The following is a 22,249-nucleotide window of genomic DNA, read 5'->3' on the forward strand; positions in this document are numbered from 1 at the left end:
AAGATATAAGTTAGATTTAAAATTGTCGCTTAGGTAAGAATTGTCAGGATCACCCTAGATAATGGAACCTAGCTTTCGAATTCTTAGTAATATTTGGTAATATGATTCAGTTTAACACTCACATATGTGCCCAACCTCCAAACGGGGGAAGAAAGTTTTCTTTGTTTTATCTGTTTCATTGAAGTCAGGAGCCTGCCTGGAGAGCAGGGAATACTTTCAAGCGCAGCAATCAGGAGCCCACCTGGAGAGCAGGTAATACATTCAAGTTCAGCAGTTAGGAGCCCTCCTGAAGAGCATGGAATACATTTCAAGTTAGCAGTCAGGAGCCCGCCTGGAGAGCAGGGAATACATTCAAGTTCAGCAGTCAGGAGCCCGCCTGGAGAACAAGGGAGTACAATTCAAGTTTTAGTTTTCAAGTTCTTATTGATATTTGGTAATGTGATTCGTTTTACACTTACATATGTTCCCAGATACCCAAACTGGGGCAGAAAAATTTCCTTTGTTTTTGTCTATTTTGGTTGAATTCAGGAGCCCGCCTGAAGAGTAGGGAATACATTTCAAGTTAGCAGTCAGGAGCCCGACTGGAGAGCAAGGAATACATTTCAAGTCTAGCAATCAGGTACCCGCTTGGAGAACAGGGAGAAGCAGTTCAAGTTTAGCAGTCAGGAGCCCGCCTGGAGAGCAGGGAATACATTTCAGTCTTTACATTTTTCAAGTTTTGAAGTTGGGAGCCCGCCCATATAACAGAGGAATACATTGAAGTTTGAAGTCAGTAAAGCGGAGGGTTACAACAAAAATCCCCAGCAGAAATCAGAAGGAAGACCACAAGTCGAGCCAGAAGTAAAGAAACAGCGGAGGAAACACAAATCGACAAGGCAACATCAGTCAAAAGATCAAGTTTGGAAATAAATCTTTGTAAAGCATAGATTATAGCTTAGTCTAGCTTCTTCATTTTTGTCATGGTGTAATAAGGAGGTCAGTAGGCAGTATCAGCAGCAACAACAGCAGTAACAACAAAACCGTAGCTTCATGGTAGTCTCAACTACCAAAACTTCCCGAACTACATTGACATGATTCCTTTATAGCCAAGGATATGTAGGAAACCTTTGAAGCAGAGGTTCGGTCAAATCTTTCAAAAATGCTTCCCCACGGAATATTCAAATAGGAAAAATCGCTCGTATCCGCTCACTTTATCTTTGCACGAAAACTCTTCATGTTTCCGGAAAAAGAGGGGCAGCTGTGAGCACGCGATTTTTGGCCTCATACGAATTACTCCAAAAGAATTCCCAAAATTAGGTCTTTTCTTTAATTATGTGTTATTTTTAGGAATTATTGTGTGATTTCCCTGATTGTTCGCATATATTTGTGTGCATGTTTAATTTTGTTAATGTATTAAAAATACAAAAATATAGCATTTTCATTTGAGATTTGATTTTTACATTTTTTGGAATTAATTAATAATTAGATGTTTTACAAAAATGAAAATTCAAAAAAATATAACATATTTTTGTAATTTTAGTCAAATTGTGTGATTTTCTTTTAATTTGGCATTTAATTATTTGTGATAATTATTAGTTAGAATTAATTAGTATTTTTAAGTTAATTTGGTGTTTTATAATTAATTAGGATTTTAGTTTTAATTGTTGAAAAGAAAAAGGAAAAGAAAATTGAAAAGGAAAAGAGAATAAGAAGAGAAAAATCTGGTTGGGCCAATTTAGCCAGGCCCAAAACCAAAACTCAGCCAAACTCATTGAGAATAAGAAGAGGAAAATCTGGTTGGGCCAATTTACTAATTGAGAAACTTCTAATAGTGGTAGGGTAGTATTTGCATTATCAAATTAACTAAAATCACTAATTGAGTGGATGATTAAAGAAATAAAAAGTTGAATTGGTAGTAGAAAATGCACTAATTGAATGCCCATTTAATGGAGCTGAAAATCAGATTAGAGAAGAAAAAAAGAGGGGGGCGGAGAGAGCGGTATACACTCATTATACACTCTGGATACACTGGATATACAGGGGTAGAGAGCTAAGAAAACTTGGAAGAGATTCTGAGAGAGGGATAACATTCAAAGAGGGTAGAAGGCTAGGAAATTCGGAGAGGAAAAAAAAAAGGGGCGGAGAGAGAGGTATACACTCGATATACACTCTGGATACACTGGATATACAGGGGCAGAGAGCTAAGAAAACTTGGAAGGGATTCTAAGAGAGATATAGGAAGAGAGATACATAGAAATAGATACAAAAAATAAATCAAAAACGATTGCAGAATTTTAGAAAAATATACTGTTTCATTGAGTCATTTGGTATTTTCTGAAGTTTTCTTCTAGTATGGAAGCAATTCCTGGTTAGCTGATAATAAAAAGGGTTTAAGTCGAGTCGGGTTTGAGGTCTGCTGATTCACTAAGATTGAAATTAGGGTCTGACTATCGTATCACATCCCTTGGTTTCAAAATTAGTCTGCTGGTTCATTTTCAGGTGTTGAATACTACTGCTGTTGTTGGTTACTGCTGATACCTCATTTTTCTGCTTCATTCTTTCATTTCCAAGTGCACACTTGAACTCAAATTGATGTAGCTTTGAGATGAACATGAAATGAAAGTACTCCGACATTTGTTTACTGGATGATGCATGTTTGGACGACTATACATCTGTAGTTAAGTAGATATTAATGATATGTAACTGTGTAGTGTAGTCTAATTGGATTTATATTCACATGAAACTTGGACTGCGTAATTTGTACCTAATTGGACTCTTTGGGACTGTTAATTTGTGGTTATCCATTTGTAGCCTTAGTATAGCTTAGAACTTGCTTTAGTTTAACGGTTTTGTTTTAAAAATCAAAAAAAAATCAGAAATAGTTTTGGTGTTGCAATTGATTTTGAGATCAGCGTATGATATCCACATTAATTTTAATTTCAAGCTGAAGAGACATCTCAAACAACTTTGTATTGCAGTAGCTAAGATCAGTAGATTAGTTACTCATATCAACATTTGCGTTTCATTAAGTAGTTTAGTTTAGTTGTAAGATGATTAGATGTGAATAAAGTGTGAAGTTAGGCTATTAACCTGTTCGTGTTAATGTAAGTAAAATCTCGTAATTAAGTTGCTTAGCCTGCTCATCTGAGGTTTATATTCATGACTATTTTTGTTAAAATTCAATTCACGTTTCCCAGTTTGTTTTGCCTTTAGTAATATCCAGAAGTTCACTAGTAGGTAAATAGATAAGAAAAATCTGAATTTTAGAATATAAATCCAATCCAGTCGGTTTAGACGTCTAGCTGTTTTGAATTTTATTGAGATGAGCATATGAGTATGTCAAGTGTTGATTTGAATAAATGTGAAATAGCTCCATCATTTGCAAGTTAATAAGCCTGAATGTCAAGGGTGGGCCTGAATGAAGTCTGTCCGAAGCCCAACTTGAGTTTTGACTGTGTCTTATTCTTACTGGGCTGAGCTTGAAGCCCAATGGAATTACTGAAATTTTGAATAAAAGTCAAGGACGTAAGTATATTAGTTCTTGAACAATACTAATTAATTAGGGCTTTTTCTGTTATTATTAGAGACAAACTAAGTAGAAAATTGTAGTTTGCTTTAGGTTGGCCTTTAAATAATAAATGAGGCGAGCCCTGCTAAACAAAAATGCATAAATTGCGGGTTCCTCTTAAATGTCTATAATAAAATACTTAGAATTCGAGATGAGCCGTTTTGCGAATTTCACAGCCCTCCCCAAAGATAATAACGCATTAGTCACTTTAGGTGCGCTTTTAATAATTTACCTTCTTAAACTCGGGTGTGCATTTCATGTGACCCAAATCAAATCCCAAAAACATTGAATAAAATGTGTTCAGGATTGCGGGTGCATTTCATGTGACGCAATCCAAAGACACGTTTTAAACGACGTTCAATTTTCTCTAAAAATAATTGAATAAAAGCGGTTGAAAGCTAAAATTGGCACATAGGTTCAACATGTATTAAAATCAGATAAATAAGCTGAATATGACAGTTGAGCGACCGTGCTAGAACCACGGAATCCGGGAATGCCTAACACCTTCTCCCGGGTTAACAGAATTCCTTACTCGGATTTCTGGTTCGCGGACAGTTAAACAGAGTCATATTTTCCTCGATTCGGGATTCAATCGGTGACTTGGGACACCATAAATCTCCCAAGTGGCGACTCTGAATTTCTTAAAATAAATCCCGTTTCGATTGTCCTTTAATTAGAAAAACTCCCTTTACATATACCCTTTTCTGGGGTGTAGGTGAAAAAGGAGGTGTGACACTTATCAAAAGCTCGTACCCTAACCTTAGCGAAATGTTGTCCGCTTTTTTTTATCCTTTAAAATAGAGTTTACACTCGACTAAATAATCATTTAAATTTTCTTCTAATATTTAGGAGTTTTAAATCAACTAAAACTTTGAAGTGCTATATAAGAAATCCTAATACGTAGAATATTAAAATTAATTAAATCTTTACCTTATATAAATTAAAATATTCACTTATTCTTTTATTTATGTAGACCAAGCAAGGGAAGTTTAGCATCAAGACAATGTATATAGCAGCAAGGTCTCAATTTCAGAAAGTTACATGGAAGAATTTTGTGCTGGGAGATGTTACTATACCAAGGCATCTATTTATTCTGTGGCTAGCTCTCAACCAAAGGTTAGCAATAGTGGATAGACTGGCAAAATGGAAGATTGATGTGCCGAAGGAATGTGTGTTATGCACTAGCCAGAAAGAAGAGACGCTGGATCACCTTTTCTTTGAATGTGCTTATGCTAGATCAATATGGGTTGCATTAGTAGGGTGGTTGAAAGAAAAGCACAATGTTGGAAGCTGGGAACAGAAATTAAAATGGCTGATCAAGAGGACAAATAGCAGCAGACTACGAGCTCAAGTTCTCACATTTCTATTTGCAACAACAACTTATTACACATAGATGGAGAGGAACAAAAGACGATTTCAGAACCAGTGTATTACATATGCAGAAAGAGTTCGAGAAATAGCCTTGTAGCTGCATATCAAAGGCCAGAACATGAGAAAATGGAAGTCAATGTTAGAACAGTTAAATAGATATCCTAGCGGAAACAATGTATAAATCACGAAGAGATTAGAAAAAGTACATAACGGTAGTTATGAGAATAGAAAGACCGTAAAAGATCTAGCTCTAGAGGCCAATGGGCTAGCGGATGTAAATATTTCCATTGGTTAAATATAAATTTTAATTTTACAAAAAAAAACAAAAAACAAATTATGAACATACATATATGACTTTGATAACCATTTCAAAGTTCCAATTGGATGTACACTTCTTTTCTAATATTTAAATTATTGTATATATGTAAAATTATATAATTATTTTCTCAAAAAAACATACTTTTATAGTTAAATATTTAAAGTGTAATCCATATTTTGATTACCTATAAGTTTAATATTTTCTAGACAGTAAAAAATTATATCGTGCTATGAATAATTGTAAAAGACAATATTTTAAACAATATGGGAGAAAAAGATAAAAAAAAAATGAAAAACTATATATACAACCTACTGCAGTCTATCATTAAAGAATTAAACATATATAACTCTTAACTTTAATATTTTCTGATGGTAAACATATAACTCTTAACTGACCATAGTTTGACTATCTGTAACTCTTAACTGCCCATAACAATTTATACTACTATGAATAATTCTAAAAGTTTAGTTTTGTGAAAACAATAGAGAAAAGAAATAAAACAAATAAGAAACATAAATATACAACTCACTGGAAACAAGGTAAGATATTCTTAATTTGGTCATCTATATTTATGTAACTAAAATAATGTACAATTTTCTCAATATTCTTCTTAATTCTAACAAAATATAAAGATTTTTTCAACGTTAATTCTAACAAAATATAAAAGATGAATAAATTATTATTATAATCTTATTATTACTTTCTTTATAACAAATTCCGCTAATTAATCGCACAAGATAGAAGATAATCACTTAACTTAGTGAATTAGAGGTAAAACGTAAATAAAATGTCTGAGGTAGGTGGGTCGAAAGTTATTCTTTTATTAAGCTTGCTAAATCGATTAACTTCAACATTGTAAAAAACTTACCCTTATTTATATATATATTTATTTTATAGCTCAAAATAATATTTAATAATATTTACGTAATCTTTATGGATTGACGTGATACACACGTGCAACGCACATACACTAAAACTAGTTATTATAAAAATATGAATACAATATCGGTTTACAAAAATAACCTTATAATATTAAGCATAATAACCCATAATAAAAGGACATAAGTAGATATTAACCTTATAATCCTATTAGTTTTAGGACATAATACTAATATATTAGGAATCATACATGGTTACCTTTAGAAATTCTATTAGTATAATTACTTTTGGGTTGTCTAATTCATATAAAATTGAACAAGTAAATATCTTTAGTCATGTAATCCTATTACTTTTAGGATATACTTCTTAAAAATTTCTATTACTAATTTAATTAGAAAATATATTATAATGTCCTATTCCTAATTTAATTTTAAAATGTATTATTTGTCCAAATTCATATAGAAAAAAGGAGAGCTTATATTATTATAAAAGCATAAATACAATATTAATATATCAAAATAGCTCTACATTATTAAACGAAGGAACTCATAGGAAGAGACATAACTGCAATAACCTATTTTTTGGACTATAATACCTTATATGCTAAATTTTTAATATTTAATATTTTAAAATTAATAAAATTTTGTCTATTAAATTATTATTAAAAATGTAGGAAGGTTTAATAAAACCAATTCCATGAGAATCCTCTCTATTGACAATACATTACCACTCCATAATATCCAATACCAAGAAAAAATAAAAGTGCTATTAAATGGACTCCATAAAGAGTTGAAATTGAGAAAAAAAATACCACCATGATAATATATGTTTATATTATATTTGAACAATTTTTCTACTCAAATAATATTTTTTTAATCAATTTTTCGTGTAATATTGAAAAATACCCAATTGTTAAACAATAACTAAGAAAATTTAAGAATATAAATGTGTGAGAAAGAGAAAAAAATGATTGGTAAGAGTCAATACCACTAATGATTCCACAAACATAAAGATATAAAAGTAAAATGTCATATCAATATTTTGCTCTTTGAAAATAAAATTATGGTGGATAAATTATAATTAAGATCAAATATTCAAAACAAGAGATGAACTAATATTAAGATCTGAATCAACATAGAATAAATTATTTTTTATGTTAAAATCAAATAATAAATTCTTTTAATTAATTATTTAGCAAGAGAATCCAATTCAATTATTGTTTAAATTCATCATATGAGTAAAATTCTTATTCAAATAAAAAAAACTTAGGGTACATAATTTTATTCCATTAAAAGAGCGTTAGAACACAAAGTAAAAAAGTTAGTATATTATTAAGAATCAAAGTGCTATAGGAAGCACAATCAAAGCTAAATCCTAAACAAGAACAAGCTTTCAAGACTATATCTTAAAGAATGACTCTGCTATAACGGGATTATTCTTTGTAGATGTCTTCGGGTGAATCAAAATGACATTTTCATGTCATGCATTACTTTCAAATATCATATCAAGTGATATGACACTGTTAGCAATAGCAAGTGGTGTACCAACAACGATTTTATTATGAGGCAACCCACTTTAGATTTGATATACCTTTCAAACAACTTAAATAACTATCACAAATATATTAAAGCAGAGTAATAGTGCTAAATTCATAAGGAAAGCAAAATTGATAATATGGGATGAAACACTTACGCCTAAGTGTCAAACGATCGAAATAATTGTCCGAAGTTCTAGAGATATATTGGATATTAATGAACCGTTTGGTAGAAAATTAATGGTTTGGGATGTGATTTATGTCAAGTACTACCAGTAGTTCCAAAATCGACAAAAGCAGAGACTGTAAACGCTAACTTGCCAAAGTTATACTTTTAGTCTCAAATGAAAAAGATTCAACTAACAAGAAATATAAAGTAAGAACAGATCCAATATTTAGTGTCTTCTTGCTTCGTGTCAGAAACGAAGAAGAGCATCCAATAAAAGATAATTTAATTCTTCATGTACACTTGGTTATCAATTCAAATGGTAATAGTAGTGCATTTAATAAGAGAAATATTTTTATTATTAGATTAAAACCTAATTTGTGCGAATCGCATGATAGAATTACAAAGATATCTTAGCTACCAGAAATGAATATACTGATCAACTAAATAAAAGATTGATTGCCAAATTTTATAGTAGAAACAAAATATTTTTTTTATTTTTGATTCAGCAGAAAATGATACCAATAATTACTCCCAAGAAGGATACTTAAATACTTTAATACCAAATGGTCTTCTACCATACATGTTTGTTGTCAAGTTTATTATTTCTTACGTATGTTAGTACCGTTTATATAATCGACTAAGTTAAAATTGATCTTCCATTGTATATAGGTTAATTTTGAAGAAAAATATGCCTGTCATACTACTGAAAAACTTAGATACGCTGAATAGCTTATGTAATAGCACACATATAATATATAGAAGTTTTGACAATAACATGATACATGCAAAAACTATGATACTGGTTAATGTACTTCTAAGTATATTTTTATACCTGAATTCAACTTTCGTCTTCCGAAACAAAGGATATCCTTTTAAATTTGTGTGATTTTTAGTATGTTTATGTTTTGCAAATATAATAAATAAAGCACAAGGACAAACATCCTAAATATTGGACTATATTTATCGCAATATATTTTCTTGCACGAACAACTATATGTTTCAATTTTAAGAGAGATATCAAGATCGACAACAAGAGTTCTGGTTAAGGCAGAGTAGCCAAAGCATTAGGAGGAAATATACACAAAAAAATATTGTCCACGAAGAAGTGTTCATTAAGATACCATCACATTAAATACTTTTAAACTATAATACATAATTATCCAACTAATATGACAAAATCGATCATTTGTGTAAGTTTAATGATGTCCTTTTATTTTAAATTCATGTATTATGCTAATGTAATAATATTTTTCGGCATTCACATGAAGCCCTGGGTATGGAAAAATCCTTGGTAAGGAGCGCTTCCCCCCGAATGGGGCCCTACGCGGCGCGAATCCGGATATAGTCGGGCTCCAATACGGGTACCGGACACCGGGTGGGAAACCAAAAAAAAATTATTATACATAAAATTTCTCTCATTTAATTAAATTTTATTGTTCCTTCATATAAATAAATATTTAAATCATCACGTGCCATTATTAACGTGCAACGCACATTCATAGATACTAATACTATATTAAAAGCACGAAGGCCCTTAGCGAAATGTCATTCGTCTTTTTTACCCTTTAAATTTAATTTTACATTAGACGAAATGGTCATTTAATATTTAGGAATAAATATTTAATTAGTTTCCTTATATTTAAGAATAGATAATTAATTATTTCCCTAATATTTAGGATTTCTTTCCATTCCTTTTAGGTTTTGAAGTCCTTTTTCCTTTCATAGTTTAACATGTGTATGCATTCCTTTTTGGCAGAATTAGGCCCTTAAACTTGACCTTTTTTTTACATCTAGACACTTAAACTAACCTCATAATCTCTATTCAAACTGTGCCGATTAGACACTAGAAGCTGACATGGCCCAGAAGGTGGATATCACCCATTTTAAGCGCGTGAACCAGTTAAAAAAGAGCTGAAATAGTCTTCTTCTTCGCCATTGGGGTCACACCTTCCTGATCTCCCATGATTCCTCCGTATCATTTCCTACTAAGAAGCACCACTAGCCACTGATTTTTATCTTATTTTCTTTCCTGAAAACAGAAAATTTCTCTCGACACCTACAAACCACCATGACCATGGCCATTGACCCCCCCCCCTCTCTCTTCAATAACATAACTTCATCAAATTAAAACAACTACAAACAGAATACTGCACACAAATTTCGCAGAGAACTTCAAGAATATACCCGGCAATAAAGAAAGAAAAATGTAAAGAACAATTTTCTTCTCATCACACTTTTAAATTTTTATTTTACTTTCATAATTGTTGAAGAATTCTCGTTGTTCTCTTTGGGGCTGGTGATGTAAGATTTGTTGGTTTATTTCCAAAATACTAACTGGTACTTCCATTATAAGTAGACCCAGAAGCGTTTTTTGCAATTAATTGTTTGATATTCCATAACAGATTCAATATTGTTCCCCGAGTTAGAAAATAAAAACTTTGACCAATATCTATGGAACTTGGCCATAATTCGGCGGATGACACGTGACGATCTCGACGAGAATAATCTCCGATATGGTCTAAGAAGTCTTTAAAAAAAAAGGAAAATCATTCTGGGAAAGAAGACCAATGGAGAAAAAAATCATGAACTAACAAAATAAACTACAAATTAATTGAGATTTGAAAACAACTGCGTAATTTTCTAGGAAGAAGAAGATGAACGGGGGAGTAGAGTTGGAAAAACCAGAGTTGCGTTCTCTTTTTTAATACTCTTTTTTTTTTTTTTTTTCTAAAAAAGAAATTGCCTTAAAGTCTTTTGGGGAAAGAGCCACATGTCTATTTTCATTGGTTTTGCCACATCACCAGAGGGTGAATTACACGCATCTTATTTTCTGGATTGCTTCAGCTTCTAGTGTCTAATAGGCACACTTTGAATAGAGATTGAGTGCTCAATAGGTCATGAGGTTAGTTTAAGTGTCCAGACGAAAAAAAAGGCCAAGTTTAGGGGCTTATTTATGTATTCTGCCTTCCTTTTTCTTATTAAATTTTCACGGATTACATGTAAGCATGCCCACTTTTAATTTTTTTATTTTTATTTTTATTTTATGATTTGGAGACCTTTTTCTCCCCTTGTTGTAGCATGAGAAAACTTTTCGCCAATGTAGCTAACTAAATACAAGAGATATGCATACTATGTTATTTCCTTGCCATAAATAATTATTTCTCTATTATAATTGTATCATTAAATTTGAATAATATACCGTATATAGCATGAACACGAAGACGTCATATTTGTAAACTTTAAATCACAATTTTTGAATGCTCTTCTCCTTTCTTTTTCCAGTTATTTTTTGGTAATTAAAAACTTTTATTACCATTGAAATTATAAACAACTCACAAACAAAATCTATGCACGGGACAGTAGCCCCGGTGCTATAGAGATAACAATCTCGCTACCATACAACTGCTACATAACTTGGATAAAAGTTCAATTCCTATATTTTCCTAGCCGATTTTTTTTCGCGTCCCCGTTTTCAATATAGTTTAAAAAATTAAAATATTCTTTTAATTAAATTAGGCTTACATTTAAAAAGTCCCAATTTAAATGAAAATTGATTATACAGACACAACAAAAATTAAAAACCAAATTCATAAGACCTGGTTGAAAGAATAAATTATAGACACTTCAAAGCCAAGTACACACTTTCAATTCTAATTTTAGTCATTGGTATAAATTTTAAGTTGAATTATTAACTGATATTTATGTTGGACAATTCTTTCATTATAAAGTTAATTATATACGATCATATTAATTATTTTTAGGAACTTAAACTTTTATTAATTTTATAATTCAAAGATAAATTTTAAAAAAGTTTTTACTTTTGAAATAGGGTACACGCGCAAAGCGCGTACACTAACACTAGTATATGATAAAATGATAGTGTAGTTGCTGAATTTATTATCCAATATCCATAATTTTTCGACAACTTTATATTCAGATTTAATGTTTACTCAAACAATTTTCAGTTTGCTGCCAAAACATTAGACTATAGTTTAAGGTTTGCAATAATTTATAAAATTTTAGACCGTAGTTTAATATTCCTAATAAAATTTTAAATTCAATAAAAAAAATTTTTAGACTGTGCTTTAAAAGGTCATTAGTTACTAGACAAATAAAAAGATGATCATTTACTGAATAACTGATACAAAAGTGGACAACCAAGCGAAAATTTGACGGGAAAATGACATTGTATAGCCGCTCTCAAAATATAATATATATATATATATATAATACTATATTATTAGCATGAACACTTTTAGGTGAAGTTAGTTTACTAAAATGTCCTTCAAAAGTTGAAAGACCATTTTACCCTTCAGTAAACACTACTCCTATAAAATTATGTTTTTGTTAAATTATTTTTTTTCCCAACTATTAAATCATAAATCTAAGTTACAATGAACGTGGCTGGAATCCTACTACTAAATGCTTCTATTGCTAAAGTGAGTACAGTAAAAAAGAACATATGTATTCAGTAAAGATTTTTGGGTTCTGTTTATCATTATGTCTTCTCTATCTTATCCGTTAAGAAAGTCCTATGTTACCAATTTAAAATGATAATTAATTCTCTTATCTACTAAACAAAATATATTATTAACCTATTCTCCTAAAATTCCTCTATTTTTCTTCTTTTACATTATGTTTCTCGGGTTTCCCTTTGTAAAATTCCCCCATCCTCATTTTCATTATAACTCCTATTTTATGTCTCCCCCTTCCCCTGTCCCTTTTCCTTCTTTATGATACGTATTTTTCCCTCCCATTAATTACCCTTTTAAATAACATAAATGTATTTTATTAATTAAACTAAATATCCTATTTAATAAAATAAAAAACTAACGCCTAGGAAGAAGGCAACGTTGTTAAGAAAGATTGTTTCTAAGTTGCCACCGTTCCAAATACCTACAAACAACTCTCAATGTTTCATAATCCTTATTGACTATCAAAATTGTAAGTTAATTAAACACTACTCTTTATCACTTCAAACAGTCATTTCTTTCTTCACTTGCGTGCTTGATACAACGGGGTTCTGCTTATCAATTTTTCATGGCTATTGAGAGTAGCAGTTAAGAATCATAATGGAACAGAACTGTACTTCTCTTTTGTGCGAATTACTGAAAATTTCTTGGTTCATTCTTTTCAATTCCTAAATCTGGTAATTCATTTTATTCTCTTCCCGTTCTTTTCAGTTCTTGGCATCCAAAACTTACTTAGTTTACAAGGTAATAGATATTCAAACTATTCAAACATCTTTCTTTTTTTTATGTGTAATTGTTTACTCAACTATTTTTTTAACATTATTTTGCAAATACATGATTTGGCATACACGTGCAATGCACGTGCCGAGAAACTAGTATAGAGAAAATGCATAATTACCCCCTAACCTATACCCAAAGTTCCAACTACACACTTTTTCTTCACGGGAATCCTAGTACCCCCAAAACTATTTTTTACCTTAATATCTTGGACCTTTTATGTTGAGCTGGACTGGAACATGAACACACCTTCCCCAAGCGCGTAGTAAATTAAATAAAAAGGTTTTAGCCTATAAAAAATGGACACGTGTTGTTCTCAAAGCTGATTTGGAAGACCCCTTCTTCTAAACATAAAACGTTCTTCTTTCCCATTATGTCAGCCATTTTCAAGACCTTTGAAGGTGAGTTTTAATTTGCAATTTTCTTTGGTTTGAAGAAGTAAGTGATTTTTTTGTGTAAATTCCTCCCTTTGACTCTTTTTTCTGTTAAGGGTTTTTTAATTTCTTCCCCAATTTCGGTCTATAAAATCTTAGAGTTAGGAATGGCAAACACCAAGTTGAATAAATTGTGCATGGACGAAGATGATCCAATGTTCAATGCTGAAGTGCGATGCAAATATGGTATTTTGCTGCAAATGCAAACTTCTTGGTCAGATTGGAATTCCGGAAGACGATTTTGGTCTTGTCCTCACTATGAGGTATGTGTTCATGTTCTAAGCCTATCGATTAACTTGAAAATTAATGTTAATTGGGTCGTTATTGAATTCTTTAAATTTCAAGCCACAAATTGCAAGTTTTTCAAATGGAGAGACAACGAAAGAGTTGATGAAAGATCAAAGTTTATTTGTCACGATCCAGATTTTCCCCCCTCGGAAGTCGTGATGGCACCTACTAATGTGATCTAGGCAAGCCAATCCTTGACCGCTTACTTCATTACCAAATTACTTCTTTTAGCTATTATCAGTAATATCATGAAAACAACAAAATTAAATAAATATGCGGAAGACTTAGATTTAAAGAAACTGAACAATAATGCGAAAATCAACATATTCCTCTACCCAAGAACTGGTGCCACATTACTCACGAACTTTTAAGAGTACTAAATACAACCGTTTGAAAGAAAGATATAAACTATTTGTCTCGAATACATGAGATAACAGACTGAAATAAAAGATAGAGGAGATGTTGGGTCTGCGAACGCCTGCAAGGCTACCTCGGGTTTCATTGGACTGAAGACTGGCTCCCACACTACTGCTGCTGTCCAAGATCTGGATCTGTACAAAAGAGCACAGAGTGTAGTATCAGCACAACCGACCCCATGTGCTGGTAAGTGTCCAGCCTAACCTTGGTGAAGTAGTGACGAGGCTAGGACCAGACTCCAAATAACCTGTGCAGTTCATATATATATATGCAGAGGAAAAGAGATACAGAAATAATCAGTCAATGTGGGAGGGGAAAACATGTTGTGGGGGAACTAATAGTTCCGAATAGAAAGGCATCAAGTAAGCAAAGAAACAACATAACTAGAATATCAACAATGAAACAGAAATCAACAAATTGGCACGGCATCACCCTTCGTACTTTTACTCTCGTCCTCACCAAAACAATACACGACATTACCCTTCGTGCTTTACGCTTTCCTCACCCAAACAACAATCACAAGACAAGTAGGGTAAGAGAATCTTTAACCTTGAAGTGAATCAAATAACACCAAGTAATGAAAGAAACAACATAACTCGGATATCAACAAAGAATCAGAAATCAACAAATGCACGGCATCACCCTTCGTGTTTTTACTCTCGTCCTCACCAAAATAATCATATAATAAAAATGTGCACGGCATCACCCTTCGTACTTTTACTCTCTTAATCATATAAATCATATAACGAATCACTAGGCATGACCAGCACAAAAGGTCCAAGATATTAAGGTAAAAAATAGTTTAGGGGGTACTAGGATTCCTGTGAAGAAAAAGTGTGTAGTTGGAACTTTGGGTATAGGTTAGAGGGGTAATTATGCATTTTTCCTATATACATATATACATATATACATACATACATATACATACATATATATATATATACACACACACACACATACATACATATATATATATATATATATATATATATATATATATATATATATATGTATGTGTATATGTATATGTATATGTATATATATATATATATGTATATGTATATGTATGCGTATATGTATGTATGTATATATATGTATATGTATGTATGTATGTACATACATTATGTATGTTATAGACAAAAATTATGTGGGGGTAGCCACTTTTTAAAATGGTATTTACTTTTTATCCAGCATTTTAATGCTGAGCAAATGTAGCCACTAGTCTATTAAAATTAATATGAAAAGACAGTGTTACCCTTTCTTTTATCTCTTTTCCTTCCTAAACGGCGTGAGTGAAGGCATCGGATTTTCATGAGTTGTAACTTGGCTATAGTCTATTCTTTGTCAACAGTCTTCCATCCCACATAAAATTCCCGCAAGCTACTGTTATGCTCGATCTTTAGGACTTTTCTTTTTAGGATAAAGATTGAGGAAAAGTAAGTATGTAGCTTAAAAGGTTGAGTGTGAAGAAGAGGGAGTGAGACATGCAGTTGTCTGAAAAAATGGAGGAGGGTCGTCAAAAGTAGGGAGGTTATCGGAATAGTTAAGGACAAGTAATTCTTAACTTAGACTTACAAGCTCATAAATTAAGGACAGCTAGTCCTGAACTTACAGTAACAAGCTCATAAGTTAAGGACACTTGGTCTTGAACTTAGAGTTGGAAGTTCAAAAATTAAGGACACTTGGTCCTTAACTTAGAGTTACAAGCACAGAAATTAAGGACAAGTGATCCTTAACTTAGAGTTGCAAGTTCAAAAGTTAAGGACAGGTAGTCCTAATCTTAGACTTACAAGCTCATAAATTAAGGACGACTAGTCCTGAACTTACAGTAACAAGCTCATAAGTTAAGGACACTTGGTCCTGAACTTTATGAACAGAAGGGTATTTTCGTCCGGATGGGTAAAAGTTTATTAAAGCAGTAACTAAAGACTAAAGACATTTTAAACAATGACTTAAAAGTAAATACATATCTTATTACTGGCTAACTGTGCACTTTCCCTTGATAATACCCCTTTTGACAAATTAAGAGAGTCCTTCAGATATTGGGCCGCTTTAAGGTCCAAATTTATTACCCGGCCCATAAATGCAATTTCCTTGCCGAAAGTTGAAATTTTCCTCTTTTGCGATGGAATCTTGTCCCTTCTCCCATTAACAACAATAACAACACACAGGCAATGCAAGACTGGCACCTGGTAATATGCACAAAATTAAGTTATATTAAGAAAATATTGCAGTTTTATTTATCTGCTAGGCTGCTACATAATGCTTCAAATTTTATGCAAAGTTAACTGCTCGTTAGCAGATTGAGTTAAAGCTTGCGTTTTTCATCTGTGGATTTTCGGCACTGACTTCTTCTTGCTTGTTTTGGGTATGTTAGTAATTAATCAACAATTTTAGGAGAAAACGAAAAATAAGAGTATGTTTGATTTTTTTTGTTGGTAAAACTGGGATGTATTACCATAAGACAAACCAAACTTTACACCTATCGAGCATTTAGGAGAAGCAGCAGTATGTCAACCCCTCAGAACAGAAAAAAAAAATAGTTACAAAACTGTTGGATCAGATATTTACATTTGCTTGCTTTCCTATAGTTTTTCCTACATTCTATTCTCTCCACTATTTCTTTCTTTATCTGTTCTGTTGCTATAAATGTAGTAATATATGTCCCTCTGAATTACTTCCAGTTCCTCGCCTGCCAAGTATGATAAATTCTTGCTCCCAGTAATGCAGCTGCTATTTCCTTCTTGAATTGTTTCTAGTGCCTCCCCTTGATCCATTTTAAGCATCGTATAGTATCTTGCTTTTTGTGTTCTGATGCCCGTCCATCTTTCCAGTGCTTCTTTTACTTCCAGTGTCCAGCTACATTCATGAAATAGATGATTATGTGTTTCCCTCTTACTATCAGTGCATAGACAGCATGTCGCATCCTCCACTTGGATATGCAGCCTTTCCATCCTCTCCTTTGTAAGCAATTTGTCTTGACTAGCCAACCACACTATAAAACTATGTCTTGGCAGCATAATTGAATTCCATATCATATCTGCTTCTTGAAGACTGTCCATCTCTCCCAGTAGTGCAATGTAGCTCTTGCTAACAGAATAGCACCCATTTGAGGTCAGATTGTAGACGTCACCTGTGTACCAGCTAGTCATCACATCTTTGAGAGAATTAAGTTTCCTCCAATACCAGCTACTATCCACAGGAGGTACATGAGTCCAGATATCTTGGTTGCCTCTCATATACAGTCCATGGATCCATTTAATCCACAATGTGTCTTCTTTGCATGCTATTTGCCATATTAGCTTTCTTACAGAAGCAATGTTCCATAGTTTGCAACTTTTCACATTGAGACCTCCATACTTCTTCAGTTCTTTGGTCTACAGATTTTTTCCCATGAAACCAACGTAACTTTCCTCTTTCCTTCAGTACTTCCCCATACGTATTCTCTGCACTTCCTGTCTACTTCTTTTAGTATACTCTTGAGGCAAAACAAAGACTGCACCCCAAAAGTTATAAACTGAAAACAACACTGCATTAATAATTTGCAATCTCCCTGCATATGACAATGTTTTGCATAGGCACTTGTAATCCTGCTTGTTATCTTGTCCACAAGCTGGTGGCAATCAATCTTACTCCACTTCTTAGAGGAAAGAGGCAATCCCAGGTATCTTATTGGCAAAGTGCCTACTGAGAACCCTGTTAGCTGTACCAATTGATTCTTGATGTCATCCTCCATACCTGCCATAAAGATGCTTGACTTTTCCATGTTTGATTTTGAGGAAAGTGTTTTCCATATCATAATTTACTTCACGAAATCATGATTTGGATGATTTTCCTGTGTTTGGATTGAGTATAAGAGTAAGTGGCGATAAAGTGATCATGTAAAGTAGAATATAGGATATGATGATAGTATTTTGGTACGTAATATTTTGAGTGTTAATTGAGGACAATATGTAAGTATTGATGGAAGCAAAGTAATATAATCTAGAGTTTGTATATTTGTGAAGTCTTAAGGAAAATGACTTGTGCCGGCAAGTGAAAGAGGTCCCTTTCTATTCCTAATTCTCGGTATGGTACGAAACCAGTTTTAGGCAGGGAAAGTGCTTTCATGGTTGGTCTTAGGATTTCTTATTGTTTCTAGTTCCAATTATGTGTGTTGAAATTGGCAAAATGTTTGTCCCACATCGGTGGGAAAACAAAAGTTGGGGGGATTTTCCCCCTATAAAAGAAGGCTTAATGTTTAGGATTTAAACACACCTCTCATTTGCCTTCTCATCTGTTTAAGGCATTTGTATCTTCTCTCTTTAGTATTATTTCACTTGTATTTTTGGAGTGGAATAAAATATTGGTTGTGTCCGAGGAGTAGGCAAAATTAGCCGAACCTCGTAAATTCTGGTGTTCCCTTTATTGTTGCTTTGTTGTCTTATTTATTATTTGGTGGCTGTCATAAATTTTGGTATAGTAGTTGTGACTTATTCACACTCTATACATTTGGCTTCCGCAACAATGTGTAAAGGTGAAGTATGTTTCTCCTACGCTAGGATCAATGTAGCATGGTGTAATGCCCTGCTACACTTATATATTCATCTGTTTTTGGTATAAAAAGTATAGCCCACCTAGAGCTGAGTTTAATTGGAGCGAAGAAAAGAGCATTAAAAATGATTTGAGCAAGGACAATATTTCTAACGAAAAAAATTTCCATCATATGAAAAGTAAAAAAGAGATGATCTAAATGCCGTAGCGTGGTCAGGGAGGATTTACATAGCTAATCCCAGCTTGTTTGAGACTGAAGCGTAATTGTTATTGTTGTATAACAAAAGTAAAAAAGAGCAATATGGAGAGCAGCATTGGATGTGTTTGCAATCACAAAACCTTTTGGTATCAATTCCATTTGTGCTTGTGAATCTGTTTACAGTTTTGATCGCATCTGTTGGCAACGCAGAGTGTCCTCTACTTGGTCAAACTGCTTCTGTTTTATCTTCTTTTCCTGTTTCGGAAGCTACATCCTAGTCTCCAGTATTCTATATCATGGCCGAATAGTATCCGACTGTGTTTATTACAATATTGATTTATTTTTTCCTTCTTTTTTTGTTTTGTTTGTTTTGCCTCTTATTTTATGTCTTTGCGATGCGTGCAGTCAGGTGAATTTAGATTTTATCCACCGACAGTGTAAAATACTTTCAGTTGACAGGCTTCAACAGGCTAGGCACCCTCTTTTCCAGGTTACTATGCTACACCAAGATTGGTTAAAAAGAGCACTTTGATAAGATTTTTCAGCAGTTAATTGTTAAATAACCTGATTATGTAAATATTTGCTGGACCAACCAGACAGTGTGTGTTTTACTTGGGCAAAACTAACTCTCAAATTTTTTGTCTCCAGGAAGTTGGATATGTAAATGGACTCAAAATTTCCATGTCTGTTTGAAATATTGTGTCATAAATTACGGCTTGGTTTTGATGGCAGAGTTTGCAATGGAAGGAGAAAAGGTTGCACTTCTCTTTGGAGCATTTCTTTGCTCGAGTTACGCTTATGAGGTCTCAGTATCCTGTATGATAGCTTATGATGAGGGTGGTGCTTCAGCAGTTTTTGACTCACCTGAATGTCCTCAGTGGGAATTTTCTGCTGCTATTGGAACAGATAACTGCCTGGTAGCTACGCATCAGGGGCGTAGGAAATACCAAGAAGACCGTATTATATGTTATCCTCGTGTTATTGTTCCCGTTTTAGGTAATTTCAAACTCTACCCTCTTGGCTTATTCAGATTTCTCAGTTTAATAAAAGAGCTACAGCTACTGCCTTTCCTATTGCGTGAGAGTTAACTTGGACTTGTTGGCTATATATCTATCTCAAACTACCAAGGTAGTACCTATTTGGGACCCTTCTTTCTTTGAAGGCCCAAAAATAGGGTAGCCACTATTGCATGAGAATTGAGAACTCTTTGGTCAGTCAAAATGTTGAATGCATTATGATGACCATTCCTTTTGTTGCAGAAGATGTTGAACACATCAACACAAACCATGTAATGTACACGTAAAATATCCCAAGTTCCTGGTTCATCCTGCTCATCTTTTTCTTCATGATCACTAGGTGAAGATGGGCCTAACGAAGCTAGCCTGGGTATAGCGGCAGTTTTTGATGGACATGGAGGCAAGGAAGCTAGTGAGAAGGCTTCTCAAAAGTTTTTAGATTACTTTTTATTGCATGTGGTTTTCAACACATACAAGAAACTCTTCTCACACAGTAAGGAGCATGAAGAAGCAGGTCAATATAGCTTGAAATTCAAAGGTTTGTAACCTGTCATACAGAAATTTAGAATTTCTTTCTAGAACTTGTTATTAGTATCTCTGGTTATTTTCTGCAACATTACTTTGCCAAGCCCCTCAATCTGTCTGTTGCCATGTAAATGGTATGAAACACCTCTAACATTGCATCTGCATATGAGTTGGTAATTGCATTAAAACGAAAAGCATGTGAATATACTTTTATGCATCACAAACTATAGGAAAGTATTTCTACCTATAAATCTACTCTCAACAGTACAAGTATTGATGTTTGTTGTTTACACAGTTCTAATGGTGCATTATGTGTAGTTGATGAGGAATCGACACATGGCATCCTAGAGAAAGCCTTCTTGAGAACAATCCAAGATATAGATTCAGAATTTTCCCAGGCACATACAATTTTTCTTGTGTTTGTTATTCTCTTGAGCTGCCCTTCAGATTTTCAAGTCAAATTCTCTGTGCAGGAAGCTTTGAACAATGACTACATTTCTGGATCAACTGCAACAGTTGTTCTTTGGATGAGTGGGCAGATATTAGTTGGTAACCTGGGTGACTCAAAAGCACTCTTATGCTCGAGGAGAACTCACTTTGATCAGGACAGTGAAGGTCTAAAATCTTCCAACTATTGTTCACTAAAACTTGTCTGTTGATTAGCACATTGTTGCTCCCGGCTAAAACGCGGATTATTTATCGTCAGTTTTCCAGTTCTCTTGCTATCCTTTTACTCTGTCTGCTCTGCTTGAACATCTCAGATAATTTGGTGACAAGACTTCAAGCTGAAGAACTAACAAGGGATCACCATCCTGATAGAGATGATGAAAAGGTTAGAATTGAAGCAGCTGGCGGGGTTGTACTTGTTATTGGTGTACCTCGTGTCAATGGTATATTGGCTGTCTCACGGTCTATTGGAGATATTCGTCTGAAAAGGTCCATCCTTAACCCTTTGCCATTAGTTGTTCTTTTTGACTCAAACTGCATGCTCAGCAGTCCTTGTGTTATGCCATGAACACAAAGCAGTGAGTAGAGCGTTTCCGCTGATCTATTTTCTTTTGGTATTTCTAGGTATGGAGTTATTGCTGAACCAGAGGTCATGAGTTGGAGACATTTGACAACTGACGACTGCTATGTGGTGATAGGATCTGATGGTATATTTGAGAGAATGAGTCCCCAGGATGTCTGTGATATTTTACATGGAGGAAATGCTAAAGAGAACGCGACGTCCATTGACTCATCTTTCTGTCCATCTTCATCCTCTTTAGCCGACTGCATTGTCCAAAATGCATTTAGTAAAGGTAGCAGTGATAACTTGTCTGTTATTGTGATTCCAATGACAATGGAACACAAAGAACAGACATGAACTCTGTTCTACATTCAAGTATTCCTTGCAAGTTGAAAAGAAGGTTGATAAATGACTTATTGCTCACTTGAAAATAAAAGTGTCCTGCTAAAATTTGCTATTCCCAAATCATTTTTCTTCAGTTCTACTCATTTGGAGGAAAAAGAACTTTTAATGGAACTAGTCCAAGGTAAAACTGCAAATAACAATGATATAATATGAATTTGAGTGTTGATCACTTTGATACTATAAATGGTCACCCAAATCAAGTGATAAAAAGGAAGAGCTTTGGAGAATTATTTCCCTCCCTTTCCTTACTAGAATCAAAATTTCATTCCACACACAGGCACACGCCAAACATAAGCAAAAAAGTAAGGATTTTGAGCGCCGAATGCTACTACTTTGTTATATAACCAATTAAGGC

At 33.4% G+C, this 22,249-nt stretch overlaps 1 protein-coding gene across 7 annotated transcripts; it reads left to right on the top strand.

The window, feature by feature from the left end:
- The first annotated feature begins 16,318 nt into the window (after nt 1–16,318).
- LOC104220082 (probable protein phosphatase 2C 51) lies at nt 16,319–21,905 on the top strand. Of its 7 annotated transcripts, none has more exons than XM_009770894.2 (8): nt 16,319–16,399; nt 19,345–19,429; nt 19,588–19,935; nt 20,296–20,493; nt 20,799–20,878; nt 20,954–21,095; nt 21,242–21,416; nt 21,552–21,905. In XM_009770894.2, the coding sequence occupies exons 3-8, from the start codon at nt 19,665–19,667 to the stop codon at nt 21,844–21,846; spliced, it is 1,161 nt and encodes a 386-aa protein (XP_009769196.1). In that variant the 5' UTR covers nt 16,319–16,399; nt 19,345–19,429; nt 19,588–19,664; the 3' UTR covers nt 21,847–21,905. The 7 variants fall into 7 exon arrangements, with proteins under 7 accessions (XP_009769196.1, XP_009769198.1, XP_070003782.1 ...); XM_009770896.2 differs by having other exon boundaries at nt 19,672–19,935; XM_009770895.2 differs by lacking the exon at nt 16,319–16,399 and adding an exon at nt 16,420–16,575.
- The last annotated feature ends 344 nt before the right edge of the window (nt 21,906–22,249 follow it).

Source organism: Nicotiana sylvestris, chromosome 6 (genome assembly GCF_000393655.2).
Source record: "Nicotiana sylvestris chromosome 6, ASM39365v2, whole genome shotgun sequence".
Classification (NCBI taxonomy): domain Eukaryota; kingdom Viridiplantae; phylum Streptophyta; class Magnoliopsida; order Solanales; family Solanaceae; genus Nicotiana; species Nicotiana sylvestris.